Source organism: Epinephelus fuscoguttatus, linkage group LG3 (assembly GCF_011397635.1).
Source record: "Epinephelus fuscoguttatus linkage group LG3, E.fuscoguttatus.final_Chr_v1".
Lineage (NCBI taxonomy): Eukaryota > Metazoa > Chordata > Actinopteri > Perciformes > Serranidae > Epinephelus > Epinephelus fuscoguttatus.
Window position 1 is genome coordinate 18,653,950 of NC_064754.1, and position 21,839 is coordinate 18,675,788.

The following is a 21,839-nucleotide window of genomic DNA, read 5'->3' on the forward strand; positions in this document are numbered from 1 at the left end:
ACTGACCCAAAATAACCACATTAACACCTCAAAAAACACTCAAATCCATGAGATTTATTACAGGTAGACAAGCAAACAAGACAATAAAAATCCCAGGCTGTGAGGGGCAGCAGGACCAGCAGTCTCCACACCAGAGGCCTCTCTCCTCTGCTGCTGGCGCAGGAGCTCTTAAGCACCTCCTCCATGCCAGGTGCACCACACCTCGTTAAGTAATGCAGCACACCTGGGCAGATCTACAAGGGAGGGAAAAGGGACAGCAGTGTACTCTCACTTACTGTGATTAACTGTACGTTTTGTGGTAGACATTGAACACTACATGGGACATGTTATAAAACATCAGTGAATAATCTTCCATCCCAATTACTGATTCAAACTTTTTTTGATTTTATCATTCAAAGCAAGTTGCAGCTCATAAAAAGACATTAATTGACAGACCTTTATATGGACTAATCTGAGAAAAGTCAGCTTTACCTCCCACACTTGATTTTATTCTGTTCAATGGAGAGTAAACAACAACCTAACATGTGCTGTACAAATATAATCTGATGAAACCTGTTCATGTGGTGGCTCCTTCTGACCACAGTCCTTCAAAGAGTCAGACACTCACAGGTGTTGGGAAACAGTGAAGGTGTTGAAACTGGATGTGATTCCTGAGCTCTGTTTTATGTTGCTTTATTATGATGTACATATCTAATCATTTGTATGATACACACCTTCCTATACAGCTTCATTAATGTTTGAGAAACAAACACAAACACATCTGGTCCACGTTTTCTGTTTATGAAGTTTATTGTGCAGATGATACAGAGAATGAAGTGATTTGGATCTACATGTTTGAGTGAACTACAATGATGAGTGTAACAACATCATGGTTAAGATAACATCATTAAAATCTGAAAAGAGAAAACAAAACAGTTTTTCTGTACTCCTCAATATCTGGTTACATTTCGGCTTTTACTTTTTAGGAGGAGTAGGTGGAGCTGCTAGGCTGGTCAAGAAATCAAAAATGTCCTTGATCAAATCTGGGATGGCCGGGGGGGCCGGAGGGACTGGGGGTGCTGGAGGGGCCGGCGGTGCCGGAGGGGCTGGGGGGGCAAGGGGAGCTACTAGTTTGGTGAGGGCATCAAGAAGGTTCTTGACAAACGCCGGGAGGGCCGGAGGGGCTGGGGGGGCTGCGGGGGCAGAGGGAGCTACTAGTTTGGTGAGGGCATCAAGAAGGTTCTTGACAAACGCCGGGAGGGCCGGAGGGGCAGGGGGGGCAGGGGGGGCCGGGGCCGGCACTGGCACAGGTATTGGCAGTGGCACTGGCCTAGGCACTGGCACTGGAATTGGCACTGGCTTAGGCACAGGCCTAGGCACTGGCACTGGAATTGGCACTGGCCTAGGCACAGGCCTAGGCACTGGCACTGGCCTAGGCCATGGTCTGAAAACCTTTGAGAAAATCAGAAACATTCATTGTCAAATACACAAAAGAGGATTTTAAATTATTTTTACAGTCACTGACATTCAGGTGTGTTGTATGTTGAATTGAAGAGGAAAGTGAGAGCGTTCACCTCATGAGAATACGAGCCAGAGTTAGAGCTAGACCGAGCAACTCGTTTGCGCTCCACCTGTTGTAAATCCACAAGTTTGATATTACCAACATTATACTATCACAGTTAAAGTGGTGTCAGAACACTGGTATCGAGTATGACAGTGTTACACTTACAGGATGAGCCAGAGCGAGGCTCAGGAGGCATCCAAGCACAAGTGCTACCTTCAGCATGGTTACAGTGATCACACCTGTTGAAAAGGAAATAATAAAGACTTCATTAACAACAGCAAAATCACCACCATCCTCACACATAGTCATTATATTAACATAATCACCTTTTAGTCTTGAGCAGAGTGTCTCGCAGATGGTCGAGGAGGTTGTTGTAGTGCTGCTCTGAATGTTGGGCTTTTCTTATATACAGTTACAGGAGCACATGTCACCTCATTAGCATTCAGAATTGTTGGGAATTCCTCTTTCTCCATATTTCAAGGTGTGGCTACTGATCAGAGATGGAAACCACACCTGGATCAAATGATGTGATTCATTTCAGAGCTATTTTAACAATGGCTCAGCACAATTCAACTAAACAGCCAACGTAATTACTTTTGGGAAAAGCAGAAATATCAAGGAAAAATTACTAAATCAACAAAATCAGCAAGTCTACAAAATTGGGCAGGCGAAACGCTGATTTTCTGAAACACTCCTGTCGTGGTTTGATGCTGTGCAGCAGACAGAGTAAAACCTTGTCACAGCTGCACCCAGCAAAATGTCCTTCCTGAAAACAAAAGACTGCAAATGTGTATTTTCCTTCAGCTTTTCAAATTTAGGAAAAGTTTTGTTTTTCGTTTGTTTTTTAATTTTATTAATTCATAATGATTCAGGGGGATTTACTTTACTTTACTTGTTTGTTTTTTCCAAGGAAAATCCTCCATAATCGGCCATATCGTTCAGACTGGAATGTCAATTACCCTTTTCATGCACAAGTATAATCTTGCCCATGTCATCACCTTCTCTTGCCAGAAATGGTCAATAAATATAAAGTTGCCAGAAAACAACAACATGAATTTATAGTACATAATGATCATCACTTTTTAAACTTTTGTCATTTTTAAAACTGCACTCATAATATTAATGACAAGTAAAAATGCCAAGCTGACATCTGATATATTGATTCACAGACTAAGTGGCGACCTGAGATACAGTGTGTGCTGTACAAATACAATATGATGAAACAGTGGTGGCTCATTCTGACCACAGTCCTCACAAGGCTCAGACAGACACTCAGAGGTGTTTGGAAACACTGAAGGTGTTGAAATGATCTATCTATCTATCTATCTATCTATCTACTTCTAGCCCTTTTTAGATAGGAGTTGTGCAAATTTGTAGGAAAGCCCAATCAGTCTTTTTTCAGCATTGGCAGTATAAAAACAAAATCAGGGAGTGCAGCAAAATGCCGCCTACGTACTTTTGTTAACACAGAATGTGCCTTTTTCAGGGCAATGGGGGTGCATGAGCAAGTGACAAAACGTGTAGCTCAGCGTGTGGCGTAAACGGTACTCTCTCGGTTCTCTCATAAGTCGGCCTGTTTTTCACCATCCCCGTCACCTGATGGTTGATGGCCTCTTCATTTGCAAGGGCAAGGAGGGTGCGGAAATAATAAAGATTTCATTAACAACAGCAAAATTACCATCCATACGTTTTCATTGATTATAGCGCCCCCTTTGGTCGAAGCGGTATGACACCCACAGCCTGGTGTCGTAAAATTCTGACTGCAGTCGGCATTCGCTTTCATTCGTAAAATCTCGACTGCAACTGGCAATTACCGCATGCATTTGTTTTGGAGAGCGAGAGGAAAATCATAAATGTTCTGGTGTAGCTCTGAATTTCTTATAAACTGAGGACAACTGCCTGCTGTATATTTGTGTTCATGGTCACAGTCACAGATAATTTTGTGGCGTTTGTTGTAACGTTACTAGACAAAAGCGGTTCACATCAGCTAACGTTACATTTAGCTTGCTTATAACTTCCATGTCGTCATATATTGAAGTGAAACGACGTCTAACAAGTTGCGGTATATTCTCTAAATAAAAACAAAAATTACATACCTGTCGATTAGGAAAAGGGCCAACTCGAGATCAGTTTTAAAACCTTTCAAATCTCTCAGCTTTCTCCACTTGGTGAATGCCTGACTGAGGTTTACATGCGTTTGGGCTCGAGCCCTATCACTGTCCCGGTTAGCCTTCTTCTGACTGTCAGACTTACTTCTGCCTCCAAGTGCCGTATTCTGGTTTGCTGACTTCCGCTGTATCCGACCCGACCGAGGCTACCTAAATAGCCATATAGAGAAAGGCTTTTGTCGCTGTTGGGTTCAAATAAATATGCATCTTCAAGGGAACGAACTAGGGACAGTTTTATAAATGGTAAAAAGTTCCGCACAGCTGCTTTAAGTTTAGGCAAGTAAAGTTACATAGGTTAGGTTCTCATACAGTCTCTTTCAAAATGAACACACTACGTCAGTACAACACCACAAATTTATGTTGTTTTTTTTCCCTCCAACAACTAACATGCGTGGTTAGGTTTAGGAAAAAAGAACAGGGTCTGGCTTTATAATCTTACGGGACGCAAACACCGCTCTCCCAGGTGAGAGCTGGTGTTTGTTGGACCCATCCCCCACTACTCCCACTGCCTTAAAGCTATGGTCTACGTTTAGAAAGACGATGAGAAAGATTTGAAAAGAACATTCCCCCCACACACACACCCCTCCCTCTGTGCTTCATGATCCCTCCCCTCCGATCTCGTGTCCCCCACCCCTCGGAGCCTCGTAACCATAGACGGATTATCATGACCATGGACCCTGGACACAAACTCGTCACAGGCCCCTGCTTACACACGCAAACAGTGCGCGCGCAAAGGCGCTCTTCCCATTACGCACAAATCAACACCAGGCAACACACAACCACACAAAATTACTGTCATTTTAGGTCTGTTTTGTTTGGCAACTGCCATGTACAGGACAATATACATATTTTGAGGGGAGGGACAGCAAGCTCAAATAGCCAGCCAGCCCTTGCAGTATTATGGAGTAAAACACACCTTAATTAAAATATAAGCACCTAAAAAAATCGTCAAAGTAATAAAGGCAACATGAATGAACATCAGTAAAGAGCCACAGCTACGACCACACAAAACCACAGTGTAACAAATGTACTCAACTAAACCACCGGCTTTTTTCTGGCCTTCTTCAAGGAAAAGTCCTTGATAAGGTCATCAAAGTCCAACTCTCGGACCAGTTCGGCCTCTATGGCCATGAGTGACAAACTGTTAAGGCGTCTCTGGGTCATTTTTGTCCGAAGTTCATTTTTATCCTGGCCATTTGAGAAAATGACCGTTCTCCTCGCAGTTTGTGACAGGAAGCGTCAGGTACAGTCTTACGGCAATGTACACATTAGGAAATGTTGACTGTAATCCACAATCAAGTATTGTTTTAAGACATTTCGATGGAGGCACATTCTGTCCGTCTGATCTGATGAAAGATCTGAAGTGAATCAGTTCATTTACAAGATTGCTGTCCAAGTCAGCGGGATAGGCGGAGGCCAGTGTGTTCGCTTTGTCAATTAACTCACGGTCAGATGTGTTCTCCGGCATGAAAAGAACACCAAACAGATCACACAGGTGCTTGTATGCATCAATTCTGTGGCTGAGACAGCTGACTAACTTATCGATAGCCACACTGAATGTTTCTATTTGGAATTTGCTTTTCCCATCAAATACCGCATCTTTTCTGCGCTGTCATCCTCAAATCGTTGCGCTTTCTGGTGCGCTGAAGGTCATATTTGTCGCCTGGCACACGCCTGGCACAGCTAAGGCTTCCTTTTCAAAGTCTGTGAAAAGATCTCTCTGTGCTGATACAAACTCACGCAGAGATCTGAGAAGGCGCACAGCTGTCATGAGCTCTATGTCCGCTTTTTGGAGCTGTAAACTTGTCAGTTGGAAACGAGTCAGAATGGTATTCCAGAAATTAGCCATGAATGCAGTTTCCAGTTTATTTAATTTTACTGTGAGTGTGCTGGCCTCACTGGGTGTCTCTTTTCTCAGTTTCATCTTCAGCTATGCTCTCTAATGCCTCCCTTATTTTAACGTAGTTTTGCCAAAGAGCTTTAGTCGAGTCAGCTCGGCAGCTCCACCGAGTGTTAGACAGTGATTTTAAAGTTAAGTCTATATCAGAGTTCAAAACTCGCTCCCACCTGTGAGTGGAGGCAGCGCAGAATGTGTACAAGGATTGCAGTAAATCAAAATACTGTCCCACTTCTAGACTGCTTGCCTCTATGCCGTTTACACCCACTAAATTTAAAGAATGGGCAGCACAAGGCACATAGTGGATTAATGGGTTTCTTTGCTTCAAATGTGCCTGTAGTCCGTTGTACCGGCCCGACATGTTGCTGGCATTATCAAATGATTGGCCTCTACAATTAGATAAGTCCAGCCCAAGATTCTCCACCATGGCAATTACACAATCTGCCAGACTTTGGCCTGTATGGCTCTGAATTGGCTCAAATGCCAGGAAACGCTCCACTATGTTTTGTTGTTTATTTTAATATGCTCTGCCAGAAATGGGTCAAATTGGGATATTAACTCTAATATCCCCAAATAGTTGCCGTTATGTGGCGATCCAAGGAGCTCGTCATTCCTCTGAGTGCCAGTCCTCTTTCTCCTAAAAACTTGATCACTGCCACTACGTGCAAAACACCCTCCAATATTCCTCGCATCCAAGTTTGCTTTCTCAGGGCTGAGTCGGCGCCAGTTCCACTCATCCTCTGCATCAGTGTCAGCATGTTGGACATGGACTGGGCTCCTCTCATGTTCTGAAATGCGATGTGGATGTTTCCAGTCACAAAACCATCCACAAATGCATTCTTTGTCACCCGAAAAGTTTGCAGGCAAAGCAAAACACATGTCCAGTTGATGGTGAATACACCACCCATTCTCGTGGTGCTAGTTGTCCATTAGGCAGTCGACTGCACATCATGTCATTGGTTAATGAGACCCAACCACCTAGACCGCAGTCTCTTGTCGATGCAGGGTATTTTGCTCTTCTGTTCTGAAATGAAGAGGGCCCTCTTTCAATGAGAACACTCTTTACTTTGTCACTGGATATATTTCCCCACAGCGCAGGATCAGTAACAGTTTCACACCAGGAGTCTTCATCATCATCCCTCTGCTGTACGGCGCTCTCAGGTTCGTTCGGCCGCCAACATCTCATCCTCCGCTGGCGTGAGAGGACTTAGCTCAGGCTGACCTGGCTCGGCAGCCCGGCTGCTGCCCGCCGTAGTACTGCAAGCATTGTCCGCTCACGGTGTCCGTGGGAGGCAGCGCCGCTCCACCACTACTAAACATCTCCGGTGAACTTGAGCTAGCAGTGTTAGCATCCTGCAGGTCATCCCGGTGACTTGTAGTATTGGCACCGCTGCTATGAGCATCATAATCTTGCCCCACTTTTCTGGTGAAAAATGTTGAGATGGATGGAATTTGCTGCACCAAAGCGGCATCTTTGGCTTCTTTTTCTTTCCTTTGTTTTCGTTTAGCTGATCCACTGTGCGCCTGCTTCTCCATTTTGAAAACGCACTGTACGTTTGACCCCCAGCGTACATACGTATGTACGTACGTCATTGTGTCATCAAACATTACTGATTTAATCTTATAATTTCTAAAACATTCAAATGATTTTATCATCATACTACATTTTCAAAACCACATTCATTCCAATATTTTTTTAAATTGTACAAAAAAAAAACAACAACTCTGAAGGCCAAGGGCCCCTATTGGCTCTGGGGCCCTGGGCACACGCCCACTTTGCCCATGCGGTAATCCGTCTATGCTCGTAACGACACATAAACACGCTGATGTGACGATGTGTAAACATGATAGCAATTTTAGCTTACAATGCTAAAAGTAAGGCTAACGTTTCCGTCGAACAAGTAAACAAGTGTTGACAATATTGCAGACAAAAAATGTTTCAACGCCGTCTAACCACACAAAAAATTAATGGCAGCTTTCACAGTCATAAGCCAGCATTGGCATACAGTTATCTATGTCACAACATCTACAATATAAACGAAATATTACCTGCTCAACAAAAACTCCGTTGTATCAGCTTCACTTTTCAGGCCCAGGTCTTGCCGGAGCTTTCTCCATCGGTCAAAGGATGACCTGATGTTTACTCTGCTTTGAGCCCTCAATTTGTCGCATTTCCTCTTCGTTTCTGCCTTTTCAGAGGCAGACTTACGCTTCCTTTTAGCCGTTGCGGGTGGGGCAAGCAGAGGCTGCTTGCTGCTGTCGCTCTCTTTATTTTCCATATCGAAACTCGTGTAGCTGAATCATTCAGGGAGTAGCAGGAGCAAAGCAGTGTCAAAATGGAGCGAGGGGATTGGACGAAGGGTAAGAGAGAGAGAGTGCAAATTTGAACAAGGAGTAACTCCCATGAGGACCAGATGGCTGTGATTGGTCAATTTCTTTGCAGGCCTGCAGCCGCCAGACAGAATGGATTTTTTTGGTTCCTTTTGCTCTTCACATTGTGTAGCTAGCACTATTGGGCCATAACCACCATCTAAATGATGTTAATAATAGTGATCTTTCTAAACGTAGACCATAGCTTTAACTTTTGTTCTTGCCCGACTGTGTTTCCCCCCGATGTCACCGAGCGCTGTCAAACTATAATAGCGACCGGCAGTGTATCATGCTGACATTAAAGCAAGGCTTTTTTCGTCCCTGTCTGATGCCGCAAGTCACTGCCCAAGTGTTAAGCCCCACCCTTAGGCGGCCCTATGGGGCAAACAAAACTCCAACACTGACCCAAAGTAACCACATTAACACCCTCAGAAAGCACTTACAGGTAGAACAAGCAAACAAGACGACAAAAATCCCAGGCTGAGAGGCAGCAGGACCAGCAGTCCCTACACCAGAGGCCTCTCTCCTCTGCTGCTGGCACAGGAACTCGGATTTTGGCTGGCAGTCTGAGAAAGGCCTTAAGCACCTCCTCCATGCCAGGTGCACTGCACCTCATTAAGTAATGCAGCACACCTGGGCAGATCTACAAGGGAGGGAAAAGGGACAGCAGTGTACTCTCACTTACTGTGATTAACTGTATGTTTTGTGGCAAACACTGAACACTACATGGGACATGTTATAAAACATCAGTGAATAATCTTCCATCCCAATTACTGATTCAAACTTTTTTTGATTTAATTATTCAAAGCAAGTTGCAGCTCATAAAAAGACATTAATTGACAGACTTTTATATGGACTGATAACTGAAAAAAGTCAGCTTTACCTCCCACACTTGATTTTATTCTGTTCAATGGAGAGTAAACAACAACCTAACATGTGCTGTACAAATATAATCTGATGAAACCTGTTCATGTGGTGGCTCCTTCTGACCACAGTCCTTCAAAGAGTCAGACACTCACAGGTGTTGGGAAACAGTGAAGGTGTTGAAACTGGATGTGATTCCTGAGCTCTGTTTTATGCTGCTTTATTATGATGCACATATCTAATCATTTGTTTGATACACACCTTCCTATACAGCTTCATTCATGTTTGAGAAACAAACACAAACACATCTGGTCCACGTTTTCTATTTATGAAGTTTATTGTGCAGATAGTACAGAGAATGAAGTGATTTGGATCCGCATGTTTGAGTGAACTACAATGATGAGTGTAACAACATCATGGTTAAGATAACATCATTACAATTTGAAAAGAAGAAAAAACAGCTGACTTGACAAACTGACACAAAACAAAGCTGATGTCAAACATCTGTCTCATTAAATACTGTTTTTTTTCTGTACTCATCAATCTCTGCTTACATTTCAGATTTTACTTTTTAGGAGGAGCAGTTTGAGTTAGTTTGGTGAGCATATCAAGAAGGTCCTGGACAAACGGATGCTGTTGCCCGGCAGCCTTCAAGAAAATCAGAAACATTTGTTGTCAAACACACAAAAGAGGATGTTAAATGGTTTTTACAGTCACTGACATTCAGGTGTGTTGTATGTTGAGGGATAGTGAGAGCACTCACCTCATTGGAGTTAGAGCTGGAGCTAGACCGAGCAAGTTGTGTGTGCTCCATCTGTGGAAAATCCACAAGTTTGATATTACCAACATTATACTATCACAGTTAAAGTGGTGTCAGAACACTGGTATCGAGTATGACAGTGTTACACTTACAGGATGAGCCAGAGCGAGGCTCAGGAGGCATCCAAGCACAAGTGCTACCTTCAGCATGGTTACAGTGATCACACCTGTTGAAAAGGAAATAATAAAGACTTCATTAACAACAGCAAAATCACCACCATCCTCACACAGAAAATACAGAAACCATATAATCACCTTTGAGTCTTGAGCTGACTGTCTCACAGATGGTCGAGGAGGTTGTTGTGCTCTGAATGTTGAGCCTTTCTTATATATACTTACAGGAGCGGCTGTCACCTCATTGACATACAGCAATGTTGGGAAACTGTAAACATTAGGAAATCTTCCACTTCCACATGTCAAGATTTGATTAATGATCAGGGATTAAAAACCACACCTGGATTATATGGTATGTGGCATTCAATTGCAGTGTATTGTTTTTTCTTCAGTTGGTTTAATCAGCACAGCAGTTGATCTCACATCCAAAATGCACCAGTGCAACCAGAACACTAGATATAAGTCTCAGGATCAGCTCTTGTGCCACAACACTGACAACATTCCCAGCAGTAACACTTTATCACTCATTACACGAAGTTAAACACCAACAACAGATAGCAGTGCAATATATATCACTGCTGTCTTTAAAAGGTATCTTTTATTTATCTATTTAGTATGAAGATTCAGTCACACTCAAAATTAATGCACTCATTTATTGCATGGATGGCACAGTCTCACAGTTAATGTTGCAGAACAATGTGTCCTCATGTAACAGGGTCAATTATACAGCAGTAATGTGTGTGTGACAAGTCAAATGTACAATTGTAATGTTGAGGATTACAATTCCACAAAATTTGATTCAGTTGGTGTTACCTGACATGCTTAGGCCTGCGTACTAATTTACAATTTAAGTACAATTTTTTTTTTTAAAAAAAATGACATACTTAACAAAAAGTTACAAACATAGTTAAACAAAATAACATAGGTTAGGTTTAGTAATAGAAAAATGGTTGGACGTTTTCATGTTACATACTTAACGTAAAGTTTTGTAGTTAAAGTTTGGGCAAGTGAAGTTAGGTAGGTTAGGTTTAGGAAAAGAAACATGGTCATCGTTGTCATGTTAGAGGTACTTAGAGTTAGGTAGGTTAACAAGGAAAGGGAAGTCAGGTAGGTTAAAGCAGCTGTGCAGAACTTTACGTTTTCATTGATTATAGCGCCCCCTTTGGTCGAAACGGTATGACACCCACAGCCTGGTGTCGTAAAATTCCGACTGCAGTCGGCATTCGGCTTCATTCGTAAAATCTTGACTGCAACCGGCAATTACCGCATGCATTTGTTTTGGAGAGCAAGAGGAAAATCATAAATGTTCTGGTGTAGCTCTGAATTTCTTATAAACTGAGGACAACTTCCTGCTGTATATTTGTGTTCATGGTCACAGTCACAGATAATTTTGTGGCGTTTGTTGTAACGTTACTAGACAAAAGCGGTTCACATCAGCTAACGTTACATTTAGCTTTCTTAAAACTTCCACGTCGTCATATATTGAAGTGAAACGACGTCTAACAAGTTGCGGTATATTCTCTAAATAAAAACAAAAATTACATACCTGTCAATTAGGAAAAGGGCCAACTTGAGATCAGTTTTAAAACCTTTCAAATCTCTCAGCTCTCTCCACTTGGTGAATGCCCGACCGAGGTTTACATGCGTTTGGGCTCGAGCCCTATCACTGTCCCGTTTAGCCTTCTTCTGTTCATTTTCTTTTAGATGGTGCTCCTTCTTTATCCGCCATGACATCGAAAGTACAACCAAGTCCTTATAGATACATCTGGTAAAACTGTTATGTGTTCAGCAATGTCTGTTGCGTCGCATACTTGAAGAACACACTCTGTAAAGACGGCTCCTTCTTCTTCTCTCAATTTATTGGCGGATTGCAAACAACTTCCAGGTGCATACCACCACCTACTGTACAAGAGTGTGAAATGTGTCCGAAATCATTCACTACTCCCTACTACATGTCATTTAGCCTGTTTCTTAAATCCTACTCGTAAACACGGCTCCTTCTTCTTCTGTGGTTTAATGGCTGCGGGCCGCTGTGGGCGTGCAGACTTACTTCTGCCTCCAGGTGCTGTATTCTGGTTTGCTGACTTCCGCTGTGTCCAACCCAACCGAGGCTACGCTAAATAGCCATATAGAGAAAGGCTTTTTGTCGCTGTTGGGTTCAAATAAATATGTGCATCTTCAAGGGGGGATGATACGAACTCGGGACAGTTTTATAAATGGTAAAAAGTTCCGCACAGCTGCTTTAAGTTTAGGCAAGTAAAGTTACATAGGTTAGGTTCTCATACGGTCTCTTTCAAAATGAACACACTACATCAGTACAACACCACAAATTTATGTTGGTTTTTTTTCCCTCCAACAACTAACATGCGTGGTTAGGTTTAGGAAAAAAGAACAGGGTCTGGCTTTATAATCTTATGGGGACGCAAACACCACTCTCCCAGGTGAGAGCTGGTGTTTGTTGGACCCATCTCCCACTACTCCCACCACCTTAAAGCTATGGTCTACGTTTAGAAAGACGATGAGAAAGATTTGAAAAAAGCATTCCCCCTACACACACACACCCCTCCCTCTGTGCTCCATGATCCCTCCCCTCCGAGCTCGTGTCCCCCCACCCCTCGGGGGAACTGCTCATTGGTCCGACAGCCCATTGGTCCGACCATATTAAACCCATTGTTCCGAATTCTGTTGTTCCAAAATCATCATGATGCCCTGTGGTTAAGGTCTGGTTAGGTTTAGGCACAAAAACCACTTGGTTAGGGTCAGGAAAAGATCATGGTGTGGGTTAAAATGAAAAAGAAAGTGGCAAACACATAAGCCCTGAGCCTGCTTCGCCTCAAGCCTTCCCCAACTGACCCAGAGCCAGTCGCGCTACACCATCAAGGCAGAAATATACCCGCCGGGAGCACCGCGGAGAGCTCCCCACACAACCCCAACCCCAGAGTTAATAACAGGAGGTTATGGTGTTTCACTCTCTTCTCTCTATGACACTTGTATCTCGACCAGTAGCCTACTTTTGTTGCGTTTGCTGATCCTCTATGGTACACAAATACAGTATAGCCTAGTATAATCACATATCTGAACAATGGGACGTCAGACTAATGGGATGTCGGACCGATTGGCTGTCGGACCAATGGCATGGACCCCGCCTCGGAGCCTCCTAACAACACATAAACACGCTGATGTGACAATGTGTAAACATGATAGCAATTTTAGCTTACAATGCTAAAAATAAGGCTAAGGTCTCCGTCGAACAAGTAAACAAGTGTTGACAATATTGCAGACAAAAAATGTTTTGACGCCGTCTAACCACACAAAAAACTAACAGCAGCTTTCACAGTCAAAAGCCAGCATTGGCATACAGTTATCTATGTCACAACATCCACAATATAAACGAAATATTACCTGCCCAACAAAAACGCCGTTGTATCAGCATCACTTTTCAGGCCCAGATCTTGCCGGAGCTTTCTCCATCGGTCAAAGGATGACCCGATGTTTACTCTGCTTTGAGTCCTCAATTTGTCGCATTTCCTCTTCGTTTCTGCCTTTTCAGAGGCAGACTTACGCTTCCTTTTAGCCATTGCTGGTGGGGCAAGCAGAGGCCGCTTGCTGCTGTCGCTCTCTTTATTTTCCATATCGAAACTTGTGTAGCTGAATCACTCAGGGCCTTACAAACCACTCGTACTTTCAAATGCGGAGGGGGGTTGGGACGAGGCGGGACGAGGAGCAGAGGAGTGTCAAAATGGAGCGAGGGGATTGGACGGAGGGTAAGAGAGAGAGAGTGCAAATTTGAACAAAGAGTAACTCCCATGGGGACCGGATGGCTGTGATTGGTCAATTTCTTTGCAGGCCTGCAGCCGCCAGACAGAATGGATTTTTTTGGTTCCTTTTGCTCTTCACATTGTGTAGCTAGCACTATTGGGCCATAACCACCATCTAAATGATGTTAATAGTAGTGATCAATCTTTCTAAACGTAGACCATAGCTTTAACTTTTGTTCTTGCCCGGCTGTGTTTCCCCCCGATGCCACCGAGCGCTGTTAAACTATAATAGCGACCGGCAGTGTATCATGCTGACATTAAAGCAAGGCTTTTTTCGTCCCTGTCTGATGCCGCAAGTCACTGCCCGAGTGTTAAGCCCCACCCTTAGGCGGCCCTATGGGGCAAACAAAACTCCAACACTGACCCAAAGTAACCACATTAACACCCTCAGAAAGCACTTACAGGTAGAACAAGCAAACAAGACAACAAAAATCCCAGGCTGAGAGGCAGCAGGACCAGCAGTCCCCACACCAGAGGCCTCTCTCCTCTGCTGCTGGCACAGGAACTCGGATTTTGGCTGGCAGTCTGAGCAAGGCCTTAAGCACCTCCTCCATGCCAGGTGCACCGCACCTCGTTAAGTAATGCAGCACACCTGGGCAGATCTATAAGGGAGGGAAAAGGGACAGCACAAAACACATATAGCCGTAACACCACCACCAATCAATCAGCTCTGAGTATGTTCAGCCTGAGCACGTTCACAGTGAGCTTATAAAGCCATCATCAGTGGAGTGGAGATGAAATGATTCTCAAGCGCAGTTAAAGGCAGAGCGACGTACTTCACGCCAGCTGAATTAGGCATGCTAATGACTGCATATGCAGAATCAGAACATGTCTTTAGACATCAGTCTAATGCAGCAGCTGCAGCCAAACAGTGTCGGGTGGCATAGGAAAAGTTAACAAAAATAACTGCGTGTCTAATATACAGAAAATATAGAAATATTTTTATATCTTAAAACTGTTCATATATTTTGATATAATTTGCAAAATCCTCTTATTCAGCTGTAATCCAATGGGGCCAAAACGCACTTGGCAGCAACTCAAAATCAAGCACAAAACTTAGGCTGAGGTTAATTGAATTGTTGAATGTCACTGTAGCCAACAGGAAGAAGGCTGAGGCCCTAAAAACAGGTGGTGGGCCACCATCAGCCCCATTCACCCACACAGAGGAGCTGACTCTTTGCCAAAATAGTGGGCGGCCTGTTGCTGAGGGCATCCCAGGGGACAGCTCATCAGAGCCCTTCAGCCCTCAGGATACCAGTGCTTATATAAAGGGTATATTCACTTTTTGCGAGTACATAAGAAACTGTGGGTCCCTTTATCCACTCTGCACAACTTAACCCTGATGGTGACATTTCACCTTTGTTATATTGCAACAGTTCCTGCTGATGGAGCCATTACCCTCCTGGAGCCTCCTGCCACTGCAGATTTTCACATGGTTGTAAGTCAGTGAATATTGCACAGAGTGTGTGTGATGGTTTTGAGTGGCCTACATCAACATTTTTGTTCCTCTTTACCACAGGAGGATGATGGAGTCACAGTGTCCGTAACCACTGCTGTGGGGCTGATGGGCCTTCAGAGGGATACTGTCCATCCTCAATGTCACGTATGACAATTTCTGATTGCTCTGCCCCACATGAAAACTTGTATGGTCTTAAAACAGAGTGTGCCTGGCAATTATAATGAGGAGGAGGAGGGCCCATCAGTCTCCAGAGCACAGTAAGCTGTTATTTGCAGTAATCATTGCCTGTGTGTCCCAATTAAGATTAAGCTTTGGACTGTGGAAATGTCTCAGACTGAACAGTGTCTGTTTTTTGTCTCTCCATAGCTCCCTGTAAAAGGAGCTGTACAGGGTTCACCTGCAGAGGCAAATTGCAAAATGTGACCTACAAATGGACCACATTAAACTCCAAATGACAAAAACCAAACTAGAAATTCAGATACTGGAACACCAGTTAAAAGTTGAGTTAGTTACTGTTGGCAAATCCATGTAATATACAAATATGTAATAATATTAAAGCACCATGCTCTCTATTTGCAGGAAATGGAGAACACAGACAAATAAAATCACATCTGAAAGAAATGATCTGTCCTCAGTTTATTTGAAAGTAGTAAAGAATGCTTAAACAAAAATGCATCTGACAGGGGACTGGTGGGAGGTAACGAGGGGATTACTAAGAAAAATGGTTGCGAGACAGTGCGTCTCACTGCTCGTCCATCCTGCCCATCGGTGGGGTGGAAGAGATGGTCTTCCTCTGGGTCATGCCTCTGTACAGCAGGTTGACGCTCTCCTCTCAATAAAGCTGCGGTGAAGTCGTACAGTTTCTCCTCCTTCCTGCTACACCCTCAGCGGGCGATCAGCCTCAGGCTTTAATGAAGCAAACCTGTGAGCCAGCAGCATTAGTTACTGCACACAAGTATTTATCACACCTAAAACAGTGACCGAACAAAACCTTGTCATCTCAAACAAAAAGAAATCATAACCAAGTTGCTGAGCACAGCGCAAAAACTAGAAAAAACTTGCTGAGGCACCCCAACCCTGACCAGCGTATCAAGACAGCTAACTAACCTCGCTGAAACTATGAATAATGTAATCAAAGAGATTACCTCTACACTCAAACACTTGTTACAAGTGAAACAAGCAAACAAGACAATAAGGGACAGCAGTGTACTCTCACTTACTGTGATTAATTGTACGTTTTGTGGTAGACATTGAACACTACATGGGACATGTTATAAAACATCAGTGAATAATCTTACATCCCAATTACTGATTCAAACTTGTTTTGATTTTATCATTCAAAGCAAGTTGCAGCTCATAAAAAGACATTAATTGACATATGGAGCTACATTAGGGTCAAAAGTTTTGTACTTGAAAAAAATAAAATTTGAAACTGAAAATTCATGTGATTCATCGTTTTGTTGTCACAAAAACGACCCCTTAATGTTTGTTATGATTTCCCAAAACTTAGTTAACATTTCTCACCTGTGTGCTGGCTGTATGGGCTGCAGCAGATTGACCCAACCGACCGGACGCCATCATCGCAAGCAAAATGGACACTTCGCTGCGTTCACAGTGCTATGTGGAAATCGGACATATCAGCACTTAAAATGTGGCTGTTGAACTGCAAAATCTGGCATAATTTATCGCTCTTATACTGCAATTTGTGCTCAGTCCTGTCTAAAACAGATTTCTAAATGGAAAGTTTGTCACTGGCATCAATTTTTACACTGCCAATCACATGAATATGGTGTATATAAGTGTTGAGTCAGAATTTTTTTAGTTCCTACGTTCCCTGAAGGCACTGTCACTCATGATTCCACACCCCTCTCAGTTGATGCCACGCCCCCCAAACCACATCAGGGTCAAAAGTCTGAAACTCAAAAAACAGATTTGAAACTGAAAAAAAAGATCTGAAAGTGAAAAAAAGATTTGAAACTGTAAAAAATAAGATCTGAATCTGAAAAGATAAAACATGCAACTGAAAAAAAGAAGACCTCAAATGTTAAAATACATATGGAAGTGAAAAGTGAAAATAAATTATTCATTCAAAAGAATTACCAAAGTGAATCAAAACTATATTTAACCTGAAAAAACGTTTCATACACTTATTTTTATTTTGAATACATTATTGTATTTTTCAAGATTCAAGATCAGAACATGAATTTTTGGTTTCAAATTTTATTTTTTCAAGTACAAAACATTCGACCCTAATGTAGCTCCATACTGACAGACCTTTATATGGACTGATAACTGAAAAAAGTCAGCTTTACCTCCCACACTTGATTTTATTCTGTTCAATGGAGAGTAAACAACAACCTAACATGTGCTGTACAAATATAATCTGATGAAACCTGTTCATGTGGTGGCTCCTTCTGACCACAGTCCTTCAAAGAGTCAGACACTCACAGGTGTTGGGAAACAGTGAAGGTGTTGAAACTGGATGTGATTCCTGAGTTCTGTTTTATGTTGCTTTATTATGATGTACATATCTAATCATTTGTTTGATACACACCTTCCTATACAGCTTCATTCATGTTTGAGAAACAAACACAAACACATCTGGTCCATGTTTTCTATTTATGAAGTTTATTGTGCAGATAGTACAGAGAATGAAGTGATTTGGATCCGCATGTTTGAGTGAACTACAATGATGAGTGTAACAACATCATGGTTAAGATAACATCCTTACAATTTGAAAGGTAGAAAAAACAGTTGACTTGACAAACTGACACAAAACAAAGCTGATGTCAAACATCTGTCTCATTAAATACTGTTTTTTTTCTGTACTCATCAATCTCTGCTTACATTTCAGATTTTACTTTTTAGGAGGAGGAGATTGAGTTAGTTTGGTGAGCATATTAAGAAAGTCCTGGAAAGACAGGTCTGGGGCCCACACAGACGCAGGCCATTGCCTGGCAGCCTTCAAGAAAATCAGAAACATTTGTTGTCAAACACACAAAAGAGGATGTCAAATGGTTTTTACAGTCACTGACATTCAGGTGTGTTGAATGTTGAGGGATAGTGAGAGCACTCACCTCATTGGAGTTGGAGCTAGACCGAGGAACTGCTTTGTGCACCATCTGTGGAAAATCCACAAGTTTGATATTACCAACATTATACTATCACAGTTAAAGTGGTGTCAGAACACTGGTATCGAGTATGACAGTGTTACACTTACAGGATGAGCCAGAGTGAGGCTCAGGAGGCATCCAAGCACAAGTGCTACCTTCAGCATGGTTACAGTGATCACACCTGTTGAAAAGGAAATAATAAAGACTTCATTAACAACAGCAAAATCACCACCATCCTCACACAGAACATACAGAAACCATATAATCACCTTTGAGTCTTGAGCTGACTGTCTCACAGATGGTCGAGGAGGTTGTTGTGCTCTGAATATTGAGCCTTTCTTATATACTTACAGGAGCGGCTGTCACCTCATTGACATACAGCAATGTTGGGAAACTGTAAACATTAGGAAATCTTCCACTTCCACATGTCAAGGTTTGATTAATGATCAGGGATTAAAAACCAAACCTGGATTATATGGTATGTGGCATTCAATTACAGTTTCTTCAGTACGTTTAATCATCAAGATGGCCGCAGCGTGAGTGAGCCGGTCTGAGTCATGGTCTGCTTGCTATTTTTTTCATCTTAAACCTGTGGCTATGAATTGCTTGATATTAAGTTACATTTAACAAATTAGTAGGACTAACCTAACAAGGCGCGTGACTGTCTTGACAGAGTGACAGATTTACTCCTCATATCTTTAAGGAAATCAAATTGCCAACAACTGATCAAACAATGGATCCAATCCAAATGAAGTCTCTGTACGATACCATCCATCAAGTTAAACAGGATTTAATGACTTACTTTGACACTAAAGTTGATCTGATCTTTGGCACCTTGAGTGGTATGGATAGATCCCTATCCACATTAGGGGGTCATGTGTCGCTACTGGAACAATGTGTCGGAGTAAATGAAGACAATCTGACGGATCTCTCTACCTGGGTCAAACAACTCGAAAATGATAATAAATACCTGGTTGATAAGGTCGAGGATCTCGACAATCGGAGCAGATCTGCAAATCTCCGCTTTCTCTGGATACCAGAGGCCGCAGAGGGCCGCAACATTCTTGGATTTATGGCTGGTCTGATCCCTCAACTCCTGAGCAAAGACAACTTTCCCACACCGCCGGCTATCAAGAGGGCACACCGCACTCCTGTCCACAAAGTCCACTCAAACAAGAGACCCAGTCCTAGGCCTATCCTGATCAAGTTGCTCCACTTTCAAGATAAATTAAAGATCCTTCACCTAGCTCGTGGAAAAATAGATCTGACTTTTATCGGCAGCCGCATCTTCATCTACTCGGACTATAGCGCTAACTTGACGAGGAAATATAAAGCCTTCTACACAGTTAAACGGAGGCTCCGGGAAATGGGTTTCAAATATTCCCTTCATTATCCTTGCACTCTGAGTGTTGTAGTTGATGGAGAAAAACGACTTTTCAGCGACCACAAAGCTGCTGAAGCTGCCTTCATAACATCCATGAACTCCTCCATGAACTCTCCTGTATAGCCTACTGATCGGTAACCTTTTTTGTTGATTGCCTTTCTCTTCCCTCTTTTCTTATTCTGCCACATCGCTTCCGCAGCCATTCTACTATCAACTAATTATGGTTACTGACTTCTTAATTAAAGCATATCTAAAACGTCTTCTCTGTTATTTTGGCTGCTAATCTAAGTTAATGTATGAAGTTGATGCTTACTGGTAGTGTTTGCTGTAAGCTGTCTCGCCACCATAAAACGGAATTGTAGTGTCGTAAAAAGTCGTATTGACTGTACTTTTTTTGTTCTGTTTTTTTACTTGTCTGCAGTGGTCTTCATAGCTTAGCGCCACAAAAGGGTGTAAGCTTCTTGTGAAGATTGATGCACTGTTAATCTTGCAGTCAAGTATTTTATACCCATAATGCGTGGTTGTGACAGTCACCCACCCTCCCTGGAGACTAGCCTAACAGCCTTTATTGGAAAAACTTCCTAATATGAGCCAGAGAGGGCCGTGATACACCAAAGTGTGTCAAGGGGAAAGTAAGGAAACAAGCAAGGGGGAGGGGGCAGGTGCTTAAGTCCTGAGTTATATAGTGACAGTGCATGCGGAGAAGAAGGAGGAAAAACAAACAAACAAATAAACAAACAAACAAAAAAAAACAGGGGAGAAACAGGCAGTGTAGCTGATGTATTGTGGCCTTGAGGTGGTTGTGCTCCATGCAGATTATCAAAAATAAACATATACATGTCTACTATACTGTACTGAAAAACAAAAACAAAAGACAAGTCTATGCTGAACACCAAAAATGTGAGAGTCTTGGTGGAGGGGGAAAGCCCAATTGTAGAGAAGAGTTGCCAGCGCAGTGTGGTAGGTTTGAGAAGCAAGTTGGCCCCTTTGGAGTGATCCCATCAGTTCTTTGCGATGTGTCACGGAGCTGAAGTATCGCACATGCATGCGTATATTTGAACCCTCCCAATGTGTTTATGAAAACCATCACCAGGGTCCAGGGCCAGCCCTGCGGGGGAAGGGGGGCGGTATGGCACCCCAAGACCGCAGGAGCGCCCAGACCCCATGACCAGAGAGCCGCAGAGGCCGCAGGACACCACGCAGGCCCAAGGACCCGGGGCGGCAATGGCCGGCACCCCCAGAGAGCCAGAGACACACCCCAGACAGGCGGGGCAGGAGGGCCCGCCCACCCACCGCCCAACATGGACTGCCCCCACCCCCCCCACCCCAACCACTACCCACCCCCGACCACCCGCCCGCCCCCACCCACGGACGCACCCAAGGACCGCCCCCGACCCAAGGAGCCAGGCACGGGGGCCCAGCCCCGCCCCCGGGGAGAGAACCAGCACCGCACCGGACGGGCCCGCACCAGGCGCCCGCCACCAGCAGACGCCGGACCGGACGGTAGTGAGAGCCCACCCAGGCCCGAGCGGACGAGGGAGACAAGGAGGTGGTGATGCTGCAAGGCGTATGTCCCCGGCACATCGGGAACCAGGGGACCATGAAGGGCCACCTGCCCGAACCCCCCAGGACGGGCCCCCACCAACACACAGGAGAGAGCGGCCCGCCACGAGCAGTCAATCCCCCATCAGGACCCCCTAGCAGAGGGCCCAAAAACCACAGCCGGTCAGGAGGCAGAACCCCGGCAGGAACCCACAGAGCCCCCAGGGTGCCACCCGGCCCACCCGCCACAGGGCCACGGGACCCCCCAGACACCGGGAACCCAGCAACACCACCATGATGTAAATGGGCTCCCGGGCTCCAACCCTCAGCCCAGGAGGGCCGGGCCCCACGAGCCACGCCATGCGTATCTACAGTGTGTGTAAACCCACCACCCCCCTCTTACTATGATTCTCCGATCCCTGACGGAGAAACATTAACCCTACACCGTGAATGTGAATGTGAGTGCCCATAAATGTGATGTGGTGCAATAAAATGGACCGGGGGGCAGCATGGAGGGCTACAGGACACCACTGTCCCATAGCCTGCCCCATCATGAAGCCCCCCAATCCATCAGTGGTCTGCACCTCGAAGAGTGAGTGTATGTGGTGTGGAGTGTATGTGGTGCGGGCCCCCACGCCTGGGAGGCAGATCTTGTTTGCTCCTATTAAGGATTTTCTTTTTGTTTGTCTTTTCTTGATTAAACTTACAAGCATTACATAAAAATATGCATTTTCTATTTGTTTGCATT

At 43.9% G+C, this 21,839-nt stretch overlaps 1 protein-coding gene across 1 annotated transcript; it reads right to left on the reverse strand.

The window, feature by feature from the left end:
• Positions 1-954: 954 nt before the first annotated feature.
• LOC125883449 (uncharacterized) lies at positions 955-18,464 on the reverse strand. The gene is made up of 4 exons (XM_049567734.1): positions 18,435-18,464; positions 1,709-1,782; positions 1,554-1,610; positions 955-1,431 (listed from the first exon to the last, which is right to left on the reverse strand). Exons 2-4 carry the CDS (start codon positions 1,763-1,765, stop codon positions 955-957), a joined length of 591 nt encoding a protein of 196 aa, XP_049423691.1. The 5' UTR covers positions 1,766-1,782; positions 18,435-18,464.
• Positions 18,465-21,839: the final 3,375 nt, after the last annotated feature.